At 36.3% G+C, this 26944-nt stretch overlaps 1 protein-coding gene across 2 annotated transcripts in view; it reads left to right on the top strand.

Moving 5' to 3' along the window:
- Window positions 1-26944, top strand: part of NAV2 (neuron navigator 2) — a 298412-nt gene that overhangs the window by 257436 nt on the left and 14032 nt on the right. For both annotated transcript variants that reach the window (XM_070935086.1, XM_070935079.1), the window contains 12 exons: window positions 1378-1430; window positions 2538-2561; window positions 4581-4655; window positions 6952-7035; window positions 8710-8821; window positions 9974-10122; window positions 12937-13109; window positions 18007-18160; window positions 20535-20694; window positions 21211-21311; window positions 24053-24148; window positions 26135-26303. In XM_070935086.1, coding sequence (XP_070791187.1) covers window positions 1378-1430; window positions 2538-2561; window positions 4581-4655; window positions 6952-7035; window positions 8710-8821; window positions 9974-10122; window positions 12937-13109; window positions 18007-18160; window positions 20535-20694; window positions 21211-21311; window positions 24053-24148; window positions 26135-26303 — 1350 coding nt within the window. The remainder of the gene's footprint in view (window positions 1-1377; window positions 1431-2537; window positions 2562-4580; window positions 4656-6951; window positions 7036-8709; window positions 8822-9973; window positions 10123-12936; window positions 13110-18006; window positions 18161-20534; window positions 20695-21210; window positions 21312-24052; window positions 24149-26134; window positions 26304-26944) is intronic.

Raw genomic sequence — 26944 nt, 5'->3', positions numbered from 1 at the left:
TACAGTAACTGGGCTTGTAAAATATAATAGCCTGATTTACGGTACATATTTGCTGAAAGTGCTATTTATTTTTAAAATTACTGATACTATTTACATACCGTACAATAAAAGTTCCATAACAATTTAGGAATGCAAGAACCATGTTTTACATAATGCTAACAATCCAATTATTTTATATATGTTGACATTTGTTCAGTTTCAATAAAAAGTCTTGAATATGCCCTTAAAACAGACCAAAAAGTGTACAATTGATGTGAGGAATCCATGGGTCCTACTTTGACAAATATATTGTCATTTTACTATTATTTTAATACTTTATTGAGTATCCACCCAGGTGTGCTGCTAGAAGGAAGGCAATCAGAAAGCAACATGTTTTGTTTGCAATAATTATTCTACAAAATAGTGTGCCATTCTGCATTGAGTCAGATCTATGAGTCCATTGCACTCTCGGCTTCTTGGCAATATAAAGTTTTTTTAGGACTAATATAGAAAGAAAATGTCATGCCTGTTCAACAGCTAGCCTTATTCTTCAAGGACTGAGGGATTGGCCATTTTAAAAGAAATAATATAGGAAGTGTTTCTGGAAAATAATACAATGTATTTTCAACTGTAGATGTACAGACTTTGAGCGCCATTAGCTATGAATAGCTTTTGATACCAAAGCTGGGTAAATTTATGTTAAATAACTATGTTTGGTTTTTTAAAGTGTAAATACATAAATTTATATGTTAATATTTTAAAACTATTTTGGAAATCACTTTGTAAATATGTTTGACAAAAATGTATTTTTTCCTAGGTTTTTTTGCCCTTAGGAAATATCAAAATATATTCCAGTGTACTTTCTCTTACATTGCTGACTTACAATTAAATGAGTCTTTTTACGTAACCTAGTCACACCAAAATATTCAGTCTTCTTTATTTACGAAATCTTTTAACTCCCTTTTACTGTTTATGCTTCAGGCCAACAATATGGTGAAACTGGACTGGTCAGTTGAACCTTTACTTTGTCTGCTTCTCATCATCTTCTGTTCCATTTTCCATGCACTATCATAACCTTGCAATGTTTGAAATACAGCAGGCAGGCAAATATTTACATCCAAATAATGATTTTTAAAAGCTTGATTTGAGATCATTTTGGGCTATGGTCTGTATAATGCTTCCATTTATTTCAGCTTACCTTCTGATACGTCTGCAAAGATTTATGTTCAGTAAATACGTTCATGACTGGTGATGCAATTTTTAAATAGGCTGCTGGTGAAATGTGTAGCCCTTACGAACATCCGTAGTTTGTATACGGCTTATGTAATAATCTGCTGTTGTTACTTATCATATACACTAAAATCCGATGGCTAATTTGTTTATTTATCTTTCCTGTAGTGCATGGTTCATCTCTATCTTTGGTGTCAAGCACATCATCTATTTACTCAACGGTGAGTGTCATAACCACAATCAGTCTGTAGGAAGTCGGTAGCAAAAGAATGTAACATTTAATTTATTAAATAGGACTACGGACCTTAGAGCTCAAACTAGAAGAAGGAATGGAATAATGGACAGAAAATCCTATGAAATCAGTGGATGGGGAAACTGACTGACAAACTGCTGAATCCAAGTCCTCTTGGACTTAAAACTATCAAAGCAGAAGTCACATTGGGAATTACATAACCTCTTCTATTTGTTTTATGTAGTATAGCAGTTTCAAATAAAATATTACCTAGTGAAAAGTGGTGTCTTTAGCTTACAAAAAGTGTTCTTTAAGAGAAGTACACACTGCTAATTAGCCAGCAGCATAACATAATTTACCACTAATCAAGAGGAGCATGTCCTATTTTATAAGCTCCTGAATTCATTAGTACAGCTATTTATAACTACAGAACAGTGAAATCAATATTTCTTTCTGGTAAATTTTAAGCCCTGAGTCAGCCCTGGGTGCCCCCAACCTTTTGGGCACCAGGAACCAGTTCCATGGAGAGAGGTTTTCCACAGACCGGAGGGGGAGTGTTTTCACCTGCATCCCGCACGTGCGTGGATGGAACTTCACTTGTTTGTGCAGCATAGTTTTTGGCGCGCTGTGGACCGATGTCAGTCCATGGCCCGGAGTTGGGGATCCCTGCCCTAAATCTATAAATCCCTGCCCATCCTAGAACAGTTTAACAGGGAGGCAAAGAACAAAAAACTCTGTTTTTTGTATGAGGAAAAAGATTCTAATAGTGTATCTTTTTTTAAAAAAAAAACCTGGTGCCTGCTGCATTTGAAATAGGGTGCAATAATATTTATAATTTATTTATAGAAATACTTTGATGTTTCTATTTTGATATGATAAAAACTGTACATCGTGAATATTATTAAATGGTAAATTAATAAAATTAATATGTGGCTTGGACAACTTTTTATCACATAGCTGAATAAAAGCTGTTTTGGATTAAAAAAAAACTTACCAGTAAGTGTTTTGAGTAACAGGTTATTGGTAGGCTGAATTATTAAATGAATCCACTGATTTTAATACACTTTTCAAACAAAGTCTCTTTTTTCCCTCATAGCCTGAAGAAAAATGTCAGTCAGAGGTAAGGAGGATTTTGTTTATCTTAAAATTACTAAACTCAATGACAGGTGCTCATTTTAAATATTTATATAATTGGATGTGATATTTCATTTTTAAAAAGTCAATGATATGAATATAGTGGCCTCTTAAATTATTTATTATTTCTCTTAGAATAAATCTATATAAATATAGGTTTATATTAAGAAGAAGAATATATAAATTTAATATAAAAATTAAAATTTATAATAATATAAATTTATATAAATATAAATCTCTTTCACCAACTTTATTGGAATACAGACAGACAGACAGACATATATATGTCTTGTTGGCTTTGACTTTAAATATATTCTTGGGCTCCCAAATGACTGTTAGAACTAAAAAGTTCATAGCCGGCCTTAGATTTGTTCAATCCTGGCTTCTTGTTATAATCTTTTCTCCATTGGAAACTTTGCCAATCCTTTGCCTCCCTCCTTCCTAACTCAAAAATTTAATCATGATCCAAACTGTCTTTTAAGAATCACCAGCAGTTAGTACCTATGTTGCAGTTAAGCACTTGCTTATATTTATCAATAACTTGTGAAGAGAGACATCCGTAGCAATATAATATTTGTATTATTCTTGTATTTTGTTTGAATATCCTATTTTTCAAATGCTCATAAATGTTATGTATTCTGTCATATGATCCAAACTACATGAATCACAAAGACATTACTGGGTGGAAATATTGTTTGGATATTATTTTTGTATTTTATTTAAAAAATGAGTTTGGAGAACTCCTGGACACTTGCTCACTGATAGACAATGCACTTCGTATTAAATATATTGACTGAATTGAGAGTGAGGTAATACTTTTAATCTGGGAATTTACGGGACTGCCTTCTGCCACTGATAGCCTCCCACCGGCCAGTACACTCCCACAGAGAGGGACTCCTCAGAGTGCTGTCGGCCAGACAATGTCGGCTGGCGACCCCCAGGGGGAGGGCCTTCTCTGTGGCAGCACCTGTTCTCTAGAACGACCTGCCCCCAGAGATACGTAGGATCCCAGATCTCCGTGCTTTTCGCCGTGCCCTTAAAACTTTTTTATTTCATCAAGCCGGGCTGGCTTAAACCCCCCCCACCCCAGATATTTTTAATTGTAAATTGATTTTAGTTGGGGTGTTTTAAATTTATTGGGCCAAAATTTGTTTAATTCTTTTTTTTTAAAAAAAAATAAATTTTGTATGTGATGTTTTTATTCTTGGCTGTTTACCGCCCTGAGTCCAGTGGGAGAAGGGCGGTATAAAAATCTAATAAAATAAATAAATAAATAAATCTAATCTAATGCATTATGTCATTTTACCTGAATACCTTTGAACCATAATGATTAATCTTTCTGCTGGCTACACTCCTATGTAAACTCTTGAAAAAGAGCTACTAGTGCAATTTACTAATACTTAGGTAATATTTACCCAGTTTTTAGAAAAGTAGAGTTTTCATTTGTATGTCTTTCTCTGATCAAATATTTCTGAAAGCATCCATAAAAGTTAAAACAAGTCTTCAAATTAGTAAATGGACATAACTGGTAAAACCATTGTAGTTTGTTTAATCCAATTGTTTAAACAATAGTGGTTTTATAAATAACAAATCACATTTAGTCCAAAACAAATAACTTCATCTTAGTCCATCACTGTGTCTGAACCAAGTCAGTAAAGTGGAAAACAACAAATAACAACATAATAATAAATAACAGTGGTTATCAGCCATTATACGAAGCAATTTGAATTGCAACTGATTTCCCAGAGGGTCAGGAATGTAGATCTGGAATTTCCATCAAAATGAATTTCCACAAAATCAATGCCATAATGCCAAAGGCATTATTTGCAGTAGTTGAGCCAATAATAATGGGTTTCATTATAACTGTGCCAATAGCGCACAGTTATAATCTGCAAAGCATAGTCTGCAAAGAGGTCCAGAAATTATATATGGTATATGTGTGTGTGTACGTGTGGGTGTTGAAGATCTTGTTAAACAAAACCATGTTTTGAAATATAATGTTTAGATTCGCAAGCTGAGGAGGGAGTTGGATGCATCACAGGAGAAAGTTTCAGCTCTGACAACCCAATTGACTGCCAACGTGAGTACAGCTCAGAGTGGCAGAAACTGATAATTGATGATAAAAAAAAATGGTCTGAAATGGCTGGTTCTGGGAATTCTGGGAGTTGAAGTCCACAAGTCTTAAAGTTGCCAAGGTTGGAGACCTCTGCTCTAGATAGCTATATTTGCAAAAGAAAGAAAGAACATTCCTTCAGTGACTAAAAACATCCACTTTAGGTTTTTGTTTTTTTTTTTTTTTTGCATTGAAGAAACAAATATCAGTCTAGTACTGTAACATGTCAGCTTCTCCAAAAGTTTAGGCAGTGTGAAGCCTATATATTTCAGTGTACATTTTCTGTGCGTTGACTTTAATCTTAAATGTTTGCATGCTGTAATTCCCAAAGCAAACATGAAAATTTTAGGGTCAGCTTTCCTCTTTTTTTCCCCCCTTTCATTGTAATGGTAGAAGATAATCTTTTTTTTTTAAATGAATGATTTAGCACCTTCTCCTGAAATGATGAGGGAACATTCAGTGCAAGACTATATTTCATAATTTCTATAAAATTAGCTTGGTCACATGATTTTTCTTTTACAAAAAAGGATTTGACATCCCATATATGGCTAGTTTTTTTTTATCAAGCTGGCACAGCTGTTGAATTATCAGAATTTATGTCAGTCTTAAGTAATTGTCTATAAAATAGTTTGGAAATGAAACTAACTCATCCAAAATGATGGGTTTCTAAATATATATCCTACCTCTCAAGTATGCTTATAGCAGTCAGGATGGCTAAATGTAGGGAAAGTAGGGAAATGTAGGGAAATACTGCAAGTAATGCTGTTTTGATGAATATAGATCATGAATTTAAAAGATTCCTCTCATGCATTGAACCGATGTTTCCCTTAACAATTTCCAGGTGTGTGGACTTCAACTCCCAGAATTCTCATTGGTAGCCATACTGGCCATAGAATTCTGGGATATGAGCACCACATACCCAAAAATTGCTGGGAAGCAGAATACCAAGCAGAGATGCCTTGCTTTCCAGAACTGAAGCTGCTATTTTGCTATGAAATACTTAGTTGGAAGACTTATCCACTTATTCCTACACAGTGTAGGAATATTTTATTAAGGTTGCTGCTATTCAAAAGTTAATGAACATTTTGTCTTTTTGAAAAGAAAATGATGGGAATAATTGTCCAACAGTAAACACATTTTTGGCTTTACATCACAAAAGTCAGAAATTTGATTTCATCTTAAAGGCTTCCTCCCTCCACTTTTCTCTTTTATTTAAAATGAAAACCTTTATGAGTATTTGATATAGTTAGCACATTTTTTTCAAACAGGAATGATTCGGTCCAGTATTTTTAAATAAACATTTTAGCTGTGTAATACATTTACTCTGTGCTAAGCTTGTTTTGTTTTCTGCCATTTTTCTCACAGTCTCAGTCTGGTTTGTTTTTACAGTGGTGGAGAGATGTCAAAGCCCCATATCCCAATGTTTTGATCTTCTTTATGGTTGTTTTCACTGTAAATGTGAGGACAGATATGCTGATGGGTGACTGCAGAAAATTTACTGTATCACATAATCAAAAAAAAAAAAAAAAGAACTGGGTTAGAGGAAAAAGCTGCCATCCTTTAGACTAGGATTTCTCAAACTTAGGAACTTTAAGATGTGTAGACTTTAGGAATTCTCCAGCCAGCCATGCTGGCTGAGAAATTCTAGGAGCTGAAGTCTATTTTTCTTGTGGACTTCAAATTGTGGAGTCCTTAGTCCTCTGTTCTATTGATACCACCTTAAAATTCCTAAGTTTGAGAAACATTGCTTTAGACCAGGGGTGTCAAACTCATGGCCCCCGAGCCAATTGTATCACACGCTGGCCCCGCCCAACCTATTTTAGCACAGGGGGGAAAAGTCATGTTACATCATGTGACGACAACATGACGGCGTGAGTTTGACACCCCTGCTTTAGACTATGTATCAGAGATGCATGTTTGTATCAGTATCAGCATCCTGCACTGATCACTAATTATGCAGCAGCATAATGTGAAGCTCTTATTAGTTGGAACAGGTGCCACAGCTCTAAATAAGGAATTGTGGAAACTTGTTCCTTGTTCCTTGATTAGGTAATGCTATCCATTCAAGAGGTGTATAGCTATTTGGTATAGAGCTATTTGAATTTGCTCTACACATCTCAAGTGTCTATGTTGGGTTTTTAAATGACATTTGCAGCAGAGTGGAACTATCTGTGGATTATCATGTATGCTGTGCAGTATTTTTCAACTTTTTTTTTCAGCAGATAAGCTCACAATCAACTGAATCATATAATTTATTTTACAGGCTCACCTCGTGGCAGCATTTGAGCAGAGCCTAGGAAACATGACCATTAGACTGCAAAGTCTCACCATGACTGCAGAACAGAAGGCAAGTTTGACATTCCCTTATTTGTTTTCCATGAATAAAGATTCCAAAATCAACTTTTTGAAATTGAGATCATTGTAAGTGATGGTTTTGAGATCAAGTTAGCAAGCAAAATAAAACTTTCCTCAGCACATGTCAGAATTCTAATTTGCTCTTTTGCCAGTAATCAATGTATAAACTTTCCTGGAAAAAAAAATATAAGAGATTGTTGACCATTTACCTGTGCAATTAATGTCAGCCAAGGTTTCTAATTTCCATTCAGAGTCTTTTACAAACCATATTTTCTTGACATTCTCTCTCCAATTCTAGAAAATTAGCATTTCAGGACTTATATATGTTAGAGAGTGAGCAAAAATATTGGGCTAATAATAAAGCAAAAAATAACTTTGTTTGACAGTTTCAGTTGCATCCAATTCAACTATAGCCAGGGGTGGGCTGCTGGGGGTTCGCAGGGTTTCGGGAGAACCTCTAGCTAAGATTCTGTGTAGTTCGGAGAACTCTCAAATCCCACTCCTGGCTGGTCCTGCCTACCCCACCCCTCCCAGGAGTCCCCACACGGCCCTTTTGGATATAGGTAAGTGCAGGCGTGCGCTGAGGCTCGGAGGGCAAAAAACGGGCCTACCAGAAGTTCAAGAAGGCCAGAAACGGGCCTGTTTCTGGCCTCCAGAGGGCCTTTGGAGCTTGGGGAGGCTGTTTTCGCCATCCCGGAGGCTCAAGGAAAGCCTTTGGAGCCTAGAGAGGGCAAAAGTGCCACCCTGCCATGGTACAAGAGGCCGACTAGGCCACGCCCACCCAGGAACCAGGCAGAGAACCCCTTGCTAAAATTTTTGAAGCCTACTCCTGACTATAGCCAAATAGCTTACAGACAGTTTCCAGATGGTTTCTTATTTAAAAAGTTTACATAAAGGGAGATATGTTTATCTCTGAGATACAACAACATTAAATGATTCCATCAGGCCAATATTATACTTGTATTGTGTTTTCCTATAACTATATAATATAGAGACAATTGTATCTATAAATAATAAATTTATCATGTTTTCTATCTACTAATACATTTTAAACATAAATCAAGAATATTTTCTGTAGAACAGTAGACCTATTATAAAAGTAAAAGTAGAAAAATATATGTATTTAGAACTGACTACTTAGACAATTTTGGTTACATTTTTCCCTTTGATGTCATTTGGAATAATAGAATCATCTAATTGTGCAGTCCTACACTTGTCAGCCGAGAAATCAGGTCACACAAAATTCAATAAAGGCTAGTGAATAGGTGACTGTGACCTGACACATTTAGAAGCCCTAGTTTTGGTTAAAGGGCCTAAAAGATAATGCTTTACCACCAATGCCTTCTCATCTATATAGTTTATAAGTGGTAGGGCAATTGAATTTTCAAGCATCATAGTGTAAATGTGAGAAACAAAATATATTTGACAAATCAATTCATCTTATCCAATGGATTGTGCACATGGAGAAAACTATTGATTAAAAGGTGTTGTGCATGAATGTACACCCTATGATTGAAGAGGTGAGACATGCTCCATGAAGCTGGCTGTTGCTCAGGGACCAGCCACAGATTTACCAGAGTGTTAAAACATTTTTCCAGTTAATTGATTGTACTTATTGAAACCTTCAATGTGATTTTTTTGTATGCTTGATTTCTTCATGCTTCAGGATTCTGAATTGAATGAGTTAAGGAAAACAATTGAATTACTGAAAAAACAAAATGCTGCTGCTCAGGCTGCAATTAATGGAGTAATTAACACACCTGAGCTCACCTGCAAAGGTAAAGAATCCAAAATACAATCTTTACTTTCAATAACAATGTAGCACTCTGAGGACATTCAGCCTCCTGATAATAGCTGATGCAAATTTCTTTCCTAGAGACAGATAATTATCGAACAATCTTGAAAGTGTCTTTCATGAAATAGGAAGCCTGTATTTATCAATAATCAGTTATTATATTTTTATATATACATTTTATATCCTACCCTGCTGAGCATTTAAGGTGGCTAACCAAAATCAATAAACCAAAATTGGGATATAAAAAGTTAAGGGTAGTTATAATGTTTGTTTAAATTATCTTTAATTTGTTCCTGGTCATTTTAACACTAAAAAGAATACCATAATTATGTAATAGTTAAGAGTATGACATTATTATTAGTATGCCATAGTTTTAAATAGTTGTACTTTTTTTAAAACAAACCAACCATAGTTTTATAGTAAATAGTATTCAGATGTATGAACTGCACTAATACCAGACATGTGTAAATTTGATCAAAATTACAAATATCTAAGAAAGAAAAACAAAAGGGAGAGATAATTACAAATTGTCTTGCTGCTCTTTGCCATACTTATCTGCCTGCCTGTTATTCTGCAGCCTGTTGTGGGCATGTCGCTGCCATTTGACCTTTCATTAATAATCTTACACAGCAATCAGAATTGGTCTGTTTTTTTCATTCTCCTTAATTAGTGCTGTTTTTCTAGTCTAACTTCTATGATTCCATGGTGTGGAATGGCAGGCAGATGGGAAACAGTGTGACACAACACAAATTCCACCCCTTGCATGTGATGGCATGACCCAAGAACAAAAGGGCTGGACTTGCGTTGGGATGTCACAAAGTACATTTCATCATTTTGGACTTACTGTGGTTAGCTGGAGGCTTCTTCTTTTTCCAGTGACATTACCTCCCTACAACAACTGTCTGTCATAGATAATTACGGATAAGAAACCGAGTTAGGTGTAATGGACGAAATATCAGTTGAAAAAAATACAGTGTAAAGGTCCTAGCTTTTTGAGTTGTTTATGGAAAAAAAAATATAAACGATAAGGATTGCACAAGGCAATAAGGCGCAGCAATAGAAAACATACAGAGTAGAGGAAAAAGACCAAATATTATGTCCAAAGGTCTACAACTATGTTTAAATTAATATTTAGGAAGTGGTGGAACTGCCCAGACTACTGACTTGCGGATCAGAAGACAACACTCTTCAGACAGCGTCTCTAGCATTAACAGTGCTACTAGTCATTCCAGTGTGGGAAGCAATATAGAGTGTGACTCGAAGAAAAAGAAGAGAAAAAACTGGGTATGTTTGAATCATGTCTTCCAATGAATAAAGCATGTTTCCTTGAATATGCCAAAGGATCTTCTTTAAGAAGCCAAATAGTAAAAGGTTATCCTGAGCTGTATTAGAGGTATTCAGTAGACTCTTTTACTGTGTCAGCTGAACAAATCTATGAGGACTGGGGCAGGGGGGCAGGATTGTATCTCTGATCTGAGGGTTTCCTTTTGTTTGTTTATTTGTTTATTTATTTATTTTGCGATCATGTATTTACATACCAAGGGCAAAAGCTTACAGGCATGAACCAATGCAAATTCTAGTCCACCTCAGCCATGGAAAGCCAGCTGGGTGACCTTGGGCCAATCACTCTCAGCCCAAATTACCTCACAGGGTTGTTGTAGAAAATAGGAGGAGGAAGTTATGTTGGATATGTTTCCCACCTTGAATTATTTGTAAAAATAGTAACAATGGAATACCAATAAAGAAATAAATACTTCAAATTGGCTAACCTACAGAATGCTGGGACTCGTTACTCCTATCAGATTGATATTTTGGAAAGTTCTTGCTGTTATTTCTATGGAAATGACACGGTACTGTTACCACTCAACCATGGTCTTTTGATCCTAATTTACAACATTCCTGACACCTTACCACAAGTCAATAGGAAAGTCTGGGAATCTTGTAGGGAGCAAGTCAATGGGGATCACAAGACCATGGTTGACAGAAGCATGGCAGCAGATATGGATTAGCATTCTGTGTTTAAAACATACAGTTTGTGAGAGAGTAACCTTGTGGGTTTTGGGTTGTCTAATTTTGCTTTAAATATAAATTAATTAATACAATTTAGCACACAGATTGTAATTTATAATAATGATTGAGATAAATGTCTAGCAATTGTCTAGCAATTAGACAAAAGCTAACCATCTTTTCAGGTGATGGACACCACCATGCAATTTTGTATAATGATAGCCACCCACAAAGTTGCTAATAATAATCTATGAAAAGAACATAAAGAGATTGCTAAATCTTGCAGGAATCTCTCTATTCTAATTCCAAAATGTCATGAGCGATATTGATGACCTTGTCCTAAATTACTGGAATCTTCTGAAATTTTAAGATTTTATTATATTTCGGTCATTTTAATTTTCTTATTATTTTTGTGGCTTCATTGTGTGTTATGTAGCGCACATTTGTGTTAGCTGATAAGACAAAACTAATATCTTGTGTTGAACAAAGTTCCTCTTTTGAGCAAGAATTACATTTATTATTCCAATGGGAACTGTTGTAGCTATTGTTGTAAGAATTATGAAGCCAAAATATTTATCATTAAACTTAACTCGTGATAGAGAAGCTACTTTATAATATTTTTAGAAGCTGTTTCTTCATTGGTCATGATTTCTATTATGCAAAGTCCCTTATGCTAGAAGTAGTTGTAGTTTGAACTAAAGCTCTTATTTCCTACAGTCTATCTAAATGGTCGGATTCTGAGTTGTGTCCAAATGAACCATATACTGTCCCAAATGAACTTAAAATCCAAACAATAATTGAGAACTAACATTGGCAGAAGCTATTTAGCTTACTAATTTTATAACATGTTTTGGCCTTTAAAATAGTTATACTACAAGTGTGTTTTTGGTAACTTGAAGACATGTGGTAATCTCCCTTGGGCCTTGATCTGGAGAGTTTAAGATTGTCTGAAGTTGTTTTTACCAAAAAGTCTTGAATTATTTCTTTTCTTTAAATTTAAGGACATCAAATAAATGTATATATCCTAGTATGGAGAATATGTAATATCCACAATGGTTGAGGAGGAAAAATGGGAAGGATACATATGTAGGCCTGATTTTGCTAAGCATAATAGTAAGAACTATTTTTCCTGTACCATATCAAGTTTCAGCACATGGAGGAGATCAAGTTTGTTCTTCTAGACATTATAGATTAATGTATTAAACTGATGGTGAGTGAAGGAGACAACATGGTTACAACTTTGAACATATTATGTTATAACTTTATTAGGATCTCCAATCATTTATATAAATCCTCCCAAGATCATAGTCAATAACTTTTGGGGAAAAATAAGAGATCTTTTAGGTAAAAAAAATGTATGTATCATCCTGTGCTGGATTTAGTGAAGTTCACATAACTGTATACATTTAGACAATAACCCGTGTGTCAACTATTTAGGTGTGCAAATCATCCCGAACGTACATTAAAAGGCAAGAAAAAAAATTGATTACAGTAGTGTAATTATGTGTGCCTGCTTTGGGGAAGCAGAGGGGTAATATTTGTCTGAGCAATCCAGTGCTTTCCCTGTCTTTGGCTTTATCTGTTAAAACTTGTCTTTTTTTCCTTCCCCTTCCCTTTCTGCTTGCACTTCCTGTGGCAGGTCAATGAGGTAAGGAAGACATATCTTAAATAAGCTAACTCATCCATTAACCCTATCTGCATCAGTGTCTGTCTGAGCCATGTCACCTCATAACTGCAGCCTCGTAACATCTTAATAAAAGAGTCCTTGGAATGAAAAGAGGTTGGAGCAGGTCTTGTTTACAAAAAAACAAAGGGGGGGGAGGGAGGTGGGAGAATGCTTCCAAGCAGCACTTATTATTACCAGCACTCATCAGCAAAGCAACTCAGATCTTGTCCTTCCTTAACAAGGTATAAAGTCATTAGGAAGGAATTACTTCTGTCATTAAGTTTGCACTGCTACCAAATGGAACGACTTGGTAACCTTTTATTTTTTAAGTGTCGCATGTTAGCTCTTCTCTCTTTTGTTCTTTATTGTCATAAAGCATTTTCCCCCAAATCCATTATGTGTTTACTTTGCTCTTTTCTTTTCAGTTACGCAGTTCTTTCAAGCAAGCTTTTGGAAAAAAGAAGTCCCCCAAATCGGCGTCTTCTCACTCCGACATTGAGGAGATGACAGATTACTCATTGCCTTCTTCACCAAAATTACCACACAATGGTACAGTGGTATCTACGCCATTACTCAGAACTTCACATTCCAATTCCCTGTAAGTTGAATCTGCTAGCAAAAACCCCCATAAATTTTATTTTAATATTGTAACATTACACTATACCAAATTTAAGTCTCATTTTTCTGGAGATTCTTCTATAAGGCTCAGGTAGATTTTCTTCATCATAAATTATTTGCTTTTTCACATCAGTTTATCTCCAGACCTCGTATCTCTTGCAGTATTTACTTCCTCATTCTTTTTTCTCCATTCGCCTCAGTTTTAAAATTCATTCAGTTTATGAAGAAATTGCTGCATTTAAGATGGCAATATTTTAATAAGAATTTCTCCTTTACTTCAGGGAAGAATATGTGCATGTATTTTTCTCTTTGCTTCATTCATTCCTCTCACTTACACTGCTGCAAGGCTAAAGTGAATTCAATCATTTTTTAACTTCTTCCCAGCTGATAAAATCCCTTAAATCACTTTTTGTGCTGTAGTTGCAAACAACAGTTGAACACAAAGCTGCGGATATCTTTGGTATTTGATAATGGGCAATTTTCATTACAGGCATTTGAAGCACAAAACATGAATTTCTTTTAAAATTAAAAATGCATTTTTAAAAAACTTTAGAAAGGACACCTTCATGTTTAGAATATTTCAATAATAGACCTGTGAGATATTTGAAAATGAATGTAACCATAAAGTAGAAATATATTTGACTGTTTCCTAATTTGCCCTGAGTAGTGATTATGAAGTGGAGTTTTCTCTCTCAGGAAATAATTTCAATTACCAGATCAGTAGTTGAAATTGACTGAGATGATGAGAAGTTTTTTTCCAACAGCTACTTTAGGTTATTGTTTAGATCAGCAGTCCTCATCCTTTCCGGCTCTGTGGACCAGTGGCGAGGGGGGAGGATTTCACGTGCATGCCATTTGCACAAATGCAGCTTTGCATGCATGCTTACCCGTTGCTTATGCAACCCGGTTCCCAACGGGCTTTGGCCTGGCACTGGGCCATGGCCCAGGAATTGGGGACTCCTGATTTAGACTACAGATGAGCTATTAAAGTATTTGAGGGGAATCAAGAAAAGTGATTGAATATATGACATTTTCTAAAAGATTAGCACTGTCCTTATATTTAGTATTTATTATTTAAGTAAGGTTCCATATTACTGGATATTACAGCTGATAAAATGCAACAAAAATAGGGAATGGAAACCAAAGTATCAGCAGACTGATACTTTGTATGTATTCATAAATTAGGAAATTTGTATGTATTTATATCTATTTATAAATTAGGAAACTATGATTTCAATCAGCTTTCCGTAAAATTCTCAATGATCTTTATTCACTTAATATCACTTGCATCACTTTGAAACTTCCCTGTCCATGCAGTTCTAAATATTAGGTAATGCTTAAAGCCATGACAGTTTCTGTCGTCAATTAAACTGTGATGTGAGACAGGTTTTGGCAAATATCGAAGAGTCAACAGCTAATAGAGAAGGAAGGAAGGAAAAGGCACAGTGCTATAGTGTCTGCAGCTTCTGAACTGATTTAGTTGCTTTCTGAATTCTGTTATTAGAAAACAAAAAAATTCTGTTGTAAAGATCCCGTGCAGATAGTCCTTGACTTACGACAAAGTTACAGTGGCATTGAAAAAAGTAATTTGAGAACAGTCCTTGAACTTATGACTGTCACAGTGTCTCTATGGTCACGTGACTGCAACTTAGACGCTTGACAACTGGCATGTATTTAGGATGCTTGAAGCACCCCAGGTCACATGATCACCATTTACAGCGGTTCCAGCTGTCTTCCAACAAGCAAGCTCAAGGAGGGAAATTGGATTTGGTTATCAACCATGGCAAAAAAGGTTGCGAAATCAAATGTGGTCATATGATGACTCACTTAGCAATGAAATTCTGGTCCTGATTGTCATAATTTGAGGAGCACCTGTAATAATGAATATGACACATAAAATCATACATTAAATCAAGTGTGTGCCATTTTTCTATATACAGGTTTCACTCAGGTCACTATACTAAAATTGGCAGCATTACTTTTTAATGAATAAAGGGGAAGTTCAAAATTTTTGTAGCACTTTACAGTTACAGTATTAGAGATAATCTTGCTCCTTAGTGAAAAGTTTTTTACCTCAGTCTACAGCAAGTATTTCTACAGGGTCTCTTCATTTACTATGTATTGGGCTACGAGCAGGCTCATTTTTTACAAGGTTCCCTTCATTAACATCAAAGGAAAAGACCTCCAACAGGCAGAAGTGCCTAAAGTGAGATGCTACTAGATCAGAATATTTGAAGAAGGCAATTCTAGCAGAATCCTTTTCTCAGAAGCAAGATCCATTGTGCAATTTACTCTGAAGAGAATGTTCATAGCTTTATGGCCTAAAGGCTGCTAACATATAAACTCACAAATTCTCACCAACAGAATTGCAGACATAGGAACAAAGCAACCCTAACTTCAAATCACAAGAAGCAGCGAACTAGGAAACAACCTTATATTATTTACATTGTCAATAAATAACATTTCAGGATTGTGTGTATGTGTGCTCACTTTGCTAATTGGAAGACAGCCCTTAGCGAAAGATAATAGTGACTCTCAACTTTACACAGTTGATTTTGTAATATAACCAGAATGTAGTTTTAATAATGAAAGTGGCTTTTGCATTCTAAGAATAGTTATGTGTGGTCTGCAATAGTTTTAAACGGGGAGTGGGAAGAGATGCAAAAAAGTTGCATTTATGACATAATGGAGTGTTTTTATATTTCCATGGCAACATGCAACTTTCTTTCCTTCACCTTTACATAAATAATCCTATCCACATTTCCCAAAGTTGGTGGTAGGAACAGAGCCCAGAGCTGTGATGGCACAAGTGGTTAGAATGCAGTATTGCAGGCCCACTCTGCCCACAGCCAGGCGTTCAATCCTGACTAGGTCAAAGTTGACTCAGCCTTCCATCCTTCAGTAAAATGAGGACCCAGATTGTTGGGGACAATATGCTGACACTGTAAATCGTCCAGAGAGTGCTGTAAAGTGCTAAGTGTCTAAGTGCTACTGTTATATGAAGGAAGGTGGCAATGGAAGTGTTCTTTTCCCCAGCTTCTTACTTTTGCAGTGTGCTAAATAACAGTGAAATAGGACTGTAGGTGCAATGCATTTTATCTGTAGAATGCTACAGTTGAATTTCCATGAAGCAAAATAAGAGGACAGGAGTTGGGAAAAGAAGTTCGCTTTTTCATCCACTTTTGTTTTGTTGCCATTGCTACTAATGTTGTCAGAGTTTAAACGCAGGTATCTGGAAGGTGAGGCCAAGGGCAGCACTATCAGTGAAGGGGGAGGGCTGGTAGAAATGTTCAAAGGGAAGCTGCAAATTCTACTGAAGCTTGGTTTCTCCCAGTGGAAGAATTTCGGTCCCTTGAAAATTCACGTCTCCTTTGATGGCCAATTTTAATGCATTCTCAAGGTTACATTCCAAGTCTGAATTCTTTGAAATGCACTAGGATTCCTTCAGAATTCTCACTGTGCTTTGTTGTTTCTTGCCAGCTGTAGATTTATTTTTGTTTTTTTTTTTAAAAAAAAGTGAACAGGAGGTATTTATAAAATATGTTTGTGAAAAACTGCTAATAAACGATGCTCCTGATCCTTTGTGTATTGAGAAGTAATTCAATTTAGTTTTGTAAAGCAAAGGAAGGAAACAGGGAGCTGACTCTAGGAAAACAAAGGGAGTCTTTTTTTTCCCCTTTTCTTTAACTGGGCTGTATAGAGTGCAAAAGAATGTTTTATGTCTGGAAAAGTATATGTTTCCAATGCCCTCTAGAATAGTACAGGGAGGCCCAGCTGTGCACTACACCTGCTGAGTCTAAATCTTTCTTTAAGGCCATCAATCTCCCAGTGACTGCTGCTGCTTCTCCATCTTCTTAATGTACTTGGGATTTCCAAGTTAAATGGATTTTCCACAGAATCAATACATCTAACAGCAAGTTACCTGCAGAAGCTAAACAGCTGCAGTGGATCAGAACAAGCAGTGCAAATACAGCCCCTGTTTGAGACTCATTAAAATAGCCACAGCTTTTCTTCACAGCCACAGCTGCTGAAGGAAAGATTCCATATGGCTGTGCAATCTTGGAAATGAGTTGTATCCGGACTTTGCTTCACACTCTAACACATGTACTGTACTAAAACATTTCTTCCAGTTGGCTCCAAAGCACTGTCCAGCCCTAAAGAATAGGACGTAAGCATAAATTTATGTCTTGCTCCGATATCATTTTCAAATAATTATGTCCGATGAATCTTAACATTAGCATAAAAAAGCTTTGTTGAAACCAAATTTTAATTTTACTATGCATTGTTTATACCTCCCAATATAACCCCTCACATCCTGGACATAAACGTTTCAACTTTTTCCCTCAAGATGATGATATAGGGCATTGCATACCAAAACAACTAGACACAAGGACATCCCCACCCCCCCAAATGCTATCACTCTGCTGAACAACTAATTCCCACAACACTGCAAAGCTACCTAGTAGGGCTGTATTACTGTTATCCTTCTCATCTTTTCTATTACCTATTCCTTATCTTCTTATGACTATAACTTTGTTGCTGGTATCTTATGATTTATATTAATTTCTATTTAGTATCCTAGTATGAATTGTGTTGATTGCTTATTTAGTATCCTATAACTATCACTGAGTGTTGTATCTTATGATTTATGATGAATGTATTTTATGATGATTATGATCATGGTTTATCACTTATTTCTTGTATGTGCACTGAGAACTTATGCACTGGACACAAATTCCTTGTGTGTCCAATCACACCTAGCCAATAAAGAATTGAATTGAATTGAATTGAATTCTATTCTATTCTCTAATCTAATCTAATCTAATCTAATCTAATCTAATCTAATCTTAGCTTGATTTTTTTTAATAACCTCCCAGAATTTCAGAATGCATTGACAGTGAAGCTGAAACAGTTATGCAGCTGCGAAATGAGCTGAGAGACAAAGAGATGAAGTTGACTGATATCCGTTTAGAGGCCCTCAGCTCTGCTCATCAACTGGATCAGCTCCGGGAAGCTATGAACAGGATGCAGGTAGGAAATGTGTAGTCCACCCGGGAAGCCTGAAAGCAGATCCATTGTGCTAAGACATTGGTGGTATTCCATTATGCTTTCCATTGAGCAAAGATAACTGGGTTGAAACCAGGAAGTTTTGTATGTACCAAATGCCAACGCAGGGCCTTAAACTACAGTTGCCATGAATTGTCATCCAGAAGTTCATAAGAAACAACATTGTTTGCTTGGTTCTTTGTAGCTGAGACTCTCCAGAGCTTTGATAAAATTGTACATCTGTGTGTTTCTCCAGCACTCTGCAGATGTTTACTTGAACATAAAAGAGCTTGGAGGTAGATAGAATATGCATGAAGCTTATCCTTTCTCTCCCCAACTCCCACATGTTTCACTTGAAGGTCTGAAGAGGAGAGCTGCAGTTAGATTTGCTTGTTTGCTTATGCAGCTGTTTTGGGAACGTGATAAGGCAGGGATGTGAATTATTCAAGAAAGTTGTACTTACATTTTCACAACTGAATGCGTGAGGACTGAAGACACTGTGGGGCAGATTCATAGTATGCTGTCTCCTTTATCGAGTTTTGCACTCTTATACATTATTTTGTTTCTTGAATTTTTGTTTCATAAGTTTGCCTTGCTATCTTTATTGTTTTTATTTTGTATAGTTCGCAATTAAATTTGCATCCAAAATAGGCATTTTGGTAATATCTGATAGTATAATTTCAATGGAGAAAAATGGAAAATTATATTAAAACATTGTACACCCTATAGAGTCAAGCCACACCCATCATAATTTCAATAACATTTCATCTTTTATGAGCAATTTTCCCTTTATAAGATTGTATCTTTTCTTAGATACTATGCTTTTGGATTTGTTTAAATTTTATAGAAATGCAACAAAATAACCTTCTGGGAGGAATCGTAATTTCAATATTGTCAATAAACTCTATTCAAGTTTGCTTCTGACAAAGACCACTACATTTAGTGATATGCACCACCTGCATATTAGGTTTACAATTTAACTGAGAAAGGTAAACTTTTGTTGCTGGATTGTCAGAAACACATAGGTCAACCGAGGAAAGAAAAGCTGCAAATGTTTCTTTCTTTAAACTCTGGAGAGTTTCAGTGGAGGGGTGAAATGCTCCCGGTTCTGACCGGATCACCCGATCCAGTAGTGATGGTGGTGGGTGGTTTGGAGAACCGGTAGCAAAAATCCCTGTGCCCCCCCACCATGCCCAGCTGAGCCGCACAATCATCAGAGGCTTTTTTTTTTAACTTTTAAAAGCATTTTTTCTACAACCTCTTCCGATGAAAAAATGCTTTTAAAAGTAAAAAAAAAAAAAAGCCTCTGATGATTGCGCGGCTCAGCTGGGATCATCAGAGGCTTTTCAAAGCATTTTTTTCTGCAACCTCTTGGCCAAAGAGGTGGTAAAAAAAATGCTTTGAAAAGTTTCTGATGATCCCAGCTGAGTTCTCTGATTGGCAGAGAGGCATTTTTAAAAGAGCCTCTCTGATGATCCCAGCTGAGTTCCTGATCGGCAGAGAGGCTTTTCAAAGCATTAGAAAAAATGCTTTGAAAAGTTTTTTTTTAAAAAAAGTTGGCCACACCCACCCAGTCATATTACACCCCCCCACCAAGCCACGCCCACAGAACCGGTAGTAACAGATTTTACATTCCACCCCTGTTTCAGTGTGTATACAGTGTACCATTTTGACTCCATGCAAAGTCTTGCTCTATATCTAGCGATGACAAGATAGACCTTGTCTTTTGATCAGAAATAAAAAGTTCATTGGAAGAGGGTACTTTCAATAAAGAAAGTACAAAAGAAGAAGCTGGATCTCAGCTAGAATCTACGTATTGTGTAGGTATATGTATGTAATTGTGTCTATCTCCACTTGAGATGGAGGTAGTAATTGGCAGATATGTTTATACAATGTTGGCTGCCTATCTTTAGGGATTATGCTGGAACATAAATTTGTACTTCCTTTATTTATTTATTTATTTATTTATTTATTTATTTATTTATTTATTTATTATTTAAATTTGTATATTTGTATTTGTCTCCCGAAGGACTCAGGGCGGTGAACAGCCAAAATTAAAATACATACAATATAAAATTTAAAATAATTTAAAAGCAGAATTAAATCGAATTGGCTTCCCAAAAATTAAAACCCATTACCCTTAAAATAACCCATTAAAATTTTAAACCAGCCCAGCTTGCTGAAATAGGAAGGTCTTCAAAGCTCGACGGAAGAGTTTAGACACCCTGATCTCTATGACTCCTTCCAAATCTTATATTTTACGTTTCTATGATTCTATGATATAATGATCACATATATAGATATAACAAAATATATTTGTGTTTCTACCTCCCTCACTGTTGTTGTTTTTTAAATCCAGAGTGAGATTGAGAAATTAAAAGCTGAAAATGACAGATTGAAATCTGAAAATCAAGGCACCTGTAGCAGGGCCCAATCTCAAGTTTTCATTTCATCATCTCCAAGGCAGTCTATGGGTCTGTCACAGCACAGTTTGAACCTCACAGAGTCAGCTAGTCTTGGTGAGTATACAGAAAAGTTAGTGAGCAAATTTTTCTCTTGTAGCTGTGAATTCAATTAATAGATAAGATGTTGGAAGAACAGGGATAGTAAATCTTTCTCCTATAACTGAGATAGTTCTTCTATAAGCTGAAGTGTAATATAAACATGACATTCTAGTTATGACCTCAGGTAAAAATAAATCGCATTCAATGATCTGATTGCAAACATTTAGGAGAGTTACAGTTTTATTTTAAAAAAGAAAACTTTGTGTTAATATTTATGTGATCTTTGTTTCTTATATAACTATTCCCAGTTGCTAGGGGATTTTCATTTGTTCAAAGTCTGCTTCATAATTTTGAAAGTACAAAAGCTGACATTTTAAACAGTATGCGAACCTCAGTTTTCTTTTATAAACACGTTTCTAGCCCACATAGTAACAGTCATAACTAGAATAAGATGCATGTCAGAATCTCAAAAACCAAATCAAAAATAACTTCCAATATTTAAAGATAGAATCTGTGTTTCCCCACCAACAGATATGCTGCTGGATGACCCCAGTGATGGTTCTTCTCGGAAAGAAGGTGGCAGGCATGTTAAAATAGTTGTCAGCTTTCAGGAGGAAGAGAAATGGAAAGAAGTGAGTCAAAATATTTTTGGCCATGATAATATGTTATTAAGAAATACAGGTGGTCCTCGACTTACAACAGTTTGTTTAGTGCAGAGTTGGGTTTCAGCAGGTTCTGACCAGTTCTGGAGAACCGGTAGCGGAAATTTTGAGTAGTTCGGAGAACCGGTAGTAAAAATTCTGACTGGCCCTGCCCCATCTATTCTCTGCCTCCTGAGTCCCAGCTGATTGGAAGGAAATGGGGATTTTGCAGTAACTTTCCTCTGGATTTGGGAGGGAATGGAGATTTTACAGTATCCTTCCCATGCCACGCCCACCAAGCCATGCCACGCCCACCAAGCCACACCCACAGAACTGGTAATAAAGATTTTTGAAACTCACCACTGGTTTAGTGACAGTTCAATGTTACAATGGCACTGAAAAGAGTGACTTATGACCACTTTTCACACTTATTACCATTGCAGCATCCCCATGGTCATGTGATAAAAATTCAGATGCTTGGCAACTGACTCGTATTTATGACAGTTGCAGTGTCCCAGAGTTACATGATCCCCTTTTGCGACCTTCTGATAAGCAAAGTCAATGAGGAAGCCAGATTTTCTTAACAACTGCAGCTATTAACTTAATAACTACAGTGATTCATTTAACAATTGTGGCAAGAGAGGTCATAACACTGGGCAAAACTCACTTAACAGCCGTCTCACTTAGCAATGGAAATTTTGAGCTCCATTGTAGTCATAAGTTGAGGATCTACATAAGGTTACTGTTTTCTGTTTATAGACTGTTTTTCATCCAGGGGGCCCCAAATCAACAAGAACTAGTTCTGACACCAGATTGAAATGGGTCTTGAACAGTGGTGAAATTATACCGGTTCGCACTGGTTCGCCCTTAGTGATAAAAGCTACCTGTTCAGGCGAACCGGTAGTAAAAAAAGCTACCAGTTCCTGCAAACAGGTATTTCCAACTATCAGCTGTGCTGCATGATTTAAAATCACTATAAAGCAGGAAATCCTGCTTTCTAGTGAATCTAACTCGCACAGCACAGCTGTTCCCCCCACCCCCCTTGCTGTTCTACTTACCTTCCCAAGCCTTCTTTTTCCACGTGAAGCACACGTTTGGCATGCACCGCACATACACAGTCAGTGAACCAATGGGAAACCGGTTCAGATTTCACCACTGGTCTTGAAAATATATTTGACTTTGAACAAGATTTACCATCTTGCTCAAAACATAACTGGGGAAGGGTGTTAAACAGTGAATATGTCAGCACGTTGTTCAAGTAGCTCTTGAGTGCTCTGTCATCTTTTTCATGCTATGTGACCTCCATAAATTGAAATCGAGAATACTGGGTTTTATTCAAACTAAGCTTCGTTTTCAAAAGCTGGACAAGAAAAGGTCATGTAGTAATTCCAGAAGTGCTTCAGTGCTGAAAAGACGAGTTTCTAACCTGGATTTTTTTAAGCATATGTTTTTCCCCTCCTTGTTCCTTATTTCCTTGCTGCCTCTAATGTACGATTCTGCTTGGACTACTAGTCTAGACTTAATGCCAGCAGCCATGGTTGTGGTAACTGTTCTGAAGTCCAGACCTCCTAGTGCTTTAGGAATTTAGAATTAACAAATAGGGAAATTGAACCAAGCATACCTAGCTTTGAGGGGAAAGATTTTCAAGCTCTGTCTTGTACATACTGAAAAACGTCCTCTGGCTTTTCTCTTTTCTAGTTTTAAAGTAATTTAAAGAATTTGGGGAGGGGGCAAGTGATTGAACACCTACATCAGATGTAGAGCAAAGGGCAATGGACTTTTCTGTCAGTAGAACTTGTGTTAGGCGAAATTAATTATTTTGGACCTGATTTCAATGTAAGAAAAAAAAAATATCCTAGTCTGATGTTTCAGTCTCAATAAAATGTTAATTTTGATGTTTCTTGGTTTTAGATATAAAGTATATCTAGAAAATAGTTATAAAGATATAGATATAAAGAATATAGAGAAAGATGCTTGGGCAATATCTTGTGAGCTACTGAACAAGAGAGATGCAAAGATATGTAAAATTACACAAGAAATCATGCAATATTGTTTGCCAATAAAAATATTCTTCTCCATTACAATTAATGTCTGGTATAAAGGTCTTACATCCTTAACAGTATATTTTGGAATAAGATTTGGTTAAAGACTGTGGAGCAATGCTGCTGGATCATAGTAAAATATTGTGAATTACTGAATTATTAATAGAATAGAATAGAATAAATAGAATAGAACAGAACAGAAATGAACTGAATTGAATTGAATTGAATTTTATTGGCCAAGTGTGATTGGACACGCAAGGAATTTGTCTTGGTGCATATGCTCTCAGTGTACATAAAAGAAAAGATACGATCTTTAAGCAATCAAATCATATTAGGAAACAGTCAATATAAATTGTAAGGGTACAAGCAACAAAGTTACAGTCATGCAATCATTAGTGGAAGGAGATGGATGATAGGAACGATGAGAAGATTAATAGCAGTGCAGACTTAGTAAATAGTTTGACAGTATTGAGGGAATTATTTGTTTAGCAGAGTGATGGCATTCAGGAAAAAACTGTTCTTATGTCTAGTTGTTCTCGTGTTCAGTGCTCTATAGCATTGTTTTTTATTTGAACATCTTTTATTTCCTTTTTACGAACCTTTAATCTCTTTTATCGGGGTGGAATTGGGGCGACTGAGTGGCACTGAGCATTGAACACTTCTCTTTTAACACACTTAAATTTTATTTAGGATTCTAGGCCTCGCTTATTCCTAATTGGCTGCATAGGAGTCAGTGGAAAAACCAAATGGGATGTTCTTGATGGTGTTGTTAGAAGACTATTTAAGGTAAATAATGTTATTTTTGACATCTTTTCTAACAGTGCCATATTTTGAAAGCTATGTCGGTGCTTTCCATATATAATTTATTTGATTGAGACCTAAAAGAAAACTTTTGGATTCTTTGTTGGTAAGTAAGCATTTACGATTAATTGTACAAGATTTTGAGAACCACATCTTATCTCAAAGTTTATGTAAGAACTAGTTTACTATACCTGAGATGATTTGATTTTGAAAACCAAGTTTACCTGTCAGCAATGATCATCGAGCAGAACAACCAAAACAGTTTCAGGACCAAAATCAGGTCTAAACTCTGACAGAAATGGTTCTAGAACAATGTGCTTCATTCTTCCAGAATTTGCCATTGCCTTCTTCCACATTTGGAGCTTGAGTCGGGTTGACAATCCAATCTAGCCTGCAGACCTTGGGTTCTACTTTTACTTAGGCATAGATAGCACTACAATTTGGCACAATTAAACTACAAAAATTGCAGTTGGTCTAGATCGGGAGTGTCAAACTCACGGCCTATGGGCTGGATGCATCACGGGCTAGCCATCCCCAACTCAAGTTTAGCAAAGGAGGAAAAAGTTGTGATACATCAGGTGACAACAATGTGACACCATGAGTTTGACACCCGTAGTCTAGATTACGTTGATAAAGCTGTAAACAAATTGGCACATATCACCACTTTTGGTAACAATGCCTAATTAAGCTTCTTGGTTAAAGTTTTTGAAGAAATTGAGGAGGCAATCACTAATCATTCTTAATGCTATCATTGATTGATTGTCCATAATGTCCATTTTTCCTATAATGCTTGTGCCATATAGCCATAGAACGTAAGTCAATCAAAAACCCCAGGAGTGATGGATTAATTAAACCCATCCCATGAATAATATATTCTCTATAGAAATATACTTCTTTAGTTGTAGGTTTGAAATTTCTTCCTAATGCACATATGCACTTCCGCATTCTGTAATCTCGCTCTCAAATTCAACAAATAAAACAACATTGTTTTTGTTTATTGCAACCTGTGAGCTTAAAAGTATAACAACCACATTTTAATCAACATTCATTGTGCACATCTGCATTTGACAATATGGTTGAATAGAAAACTATGCATGGAAAGCATCAACCTTTGCTTCTCTACCTACCTGGACAAATACAAATCAGTTGAATATACAGAGATTACCATTCTCAGGATTCAAAACAATTAAACCAGCCATTCTAAACATGGAATATTTTACACTCAGAAGATTTTGCATAGCCCTAGTGACAGGGAAATATTTGTCACGATGACAATAGCTTCTGCCTTTTAGGATCAACCATCAACAGTAAAGGAACAAGCAGTCAAGAAATACACCACAAGCTACACTTTGTAGAACAGTAATGAAGACCTTGGAAAATATGTTCAAATGCCATGATGTGTTTATATTTACAAAGACCACAATTGTGCAAGCTATGGTATACCCTGTGGAAATGAAAGTTGGACTTCAAAGAAGCAAGGTAGAAAGAAGATTGATGCCTTTAAACATAGGTATTGGAAAAGATTCCTGAGAATATCATGGATAGTCCAGAAGACAAACGGGGATGGATCATTGAACAGATCAGTCCAGAATTCTCACTTGAGGCACAAATGACCAGGCTTAAATTATCCAACTTCAGACACATTACAAGAAGACTTGGCTCTCTGGAAAAGGCTGGGAAAGATGGAAGGAAAGAGAGATGACCAGCAGCAAGGTGGATGGATTCAGTTACAGTGGTGATGAGTGCACCATTGGGGGATATGAAAAAGATCATATCTATGTGGATATGATATGATCCCTATCTATGTGGTTGGCTAAGAGTCAAAAATGATTTGATGGCATATAATCATTTCCTAAATATTTGCTAAAAAGCATTTCTTTTTAATGGGAATTGCACTTGATTGTGAAGTTTTGTTCTTAAAGCCCAAACCCCATCGGTATGTTAATTTTCTCTTTTGCTCCCTCTTCCCAGGAATACATCATTCATGTTGATCCTGTGAGTCAACTTGGTTTGAATTCAGACAGTGTCCTGGGGTACAGCATTGGGGAAATTGTTCGCACAAATAGCACAGAAACACCTGAGCTGCTACCCTGTGGCTATCTGGTTGGTGAAAACAACACCATCTCTGTGAAAATCAAAGGTAAATTGTAGCTGATTTATTTATTACAATTCTTTGTAATTGTAGGTTTTACAGATTTCAACTTTGAAGAAATCCCAGGGGCATAAGAGGATTTAATTAGTTTTCTTTCTGTCTTTGTTTCTTGACTAAATGTTGTTTCTCCTTCAGTTGCATACCACTATTAGTAAGAAATGTCACATGCAACCACATTCCTATGAACTTTTCATGTCCCTATTTGTATAGTTCTACTGGTGGGCCTCCCATAGTCTCATTGCCCAGGTTTTGTATATACAAGACTGGCAAATAAAGACTAGACTTTGTTATTCACAGCCTAGTTTCATGTACAGAGAGTCCTCAGATTATGATGGCAATTGGGTCTGGAATTGTCATTGTTAAGCAATGTCATATAAAGCATGAGATCATGTGACCACATCAGTTAGCAACAGTAATCCAGGCGCCCCCTAATGCCGTTGTAACCCTAAGATCATAAATTTTTAAGTGGGAAGTGGTGGGGAGTCCCATGTAAGTATGTAAGGTTACCGCAGGAGACTGAGCATGGGGCTGAGAAGGATGCACAGACTGCACACGAATTGAAGGCGGAGATGCTGTAGTGTGGCACAAGTGCAGGGAGCTCATAGGTTAGAAGGAGGAAGAGCATTAGT

The sequence above is a fragment of the Pituophis catenifer genome, unplaced genomic scaffold (assembly GCF_029215685.1).
Source record: "Pituophis catenifer annectens isolate HBS135680 unplaced genomic scaffold, rPitCat1.0.hap2 SCAF_1, whole genome shotgun sequence".
In the NCBI taxonomy this organism is placed as follows: domain Eukaryota; kingdom Metazoa; phylum Chordata; class Lepidosauria; order Squamata; family Colubridae; genus Pituophis; species Pituophis catenifer.
Note: the sequence above shows the minus strand (reverse complement) of the source record. Positions and strands in the feature narration are given on the sequence as shown.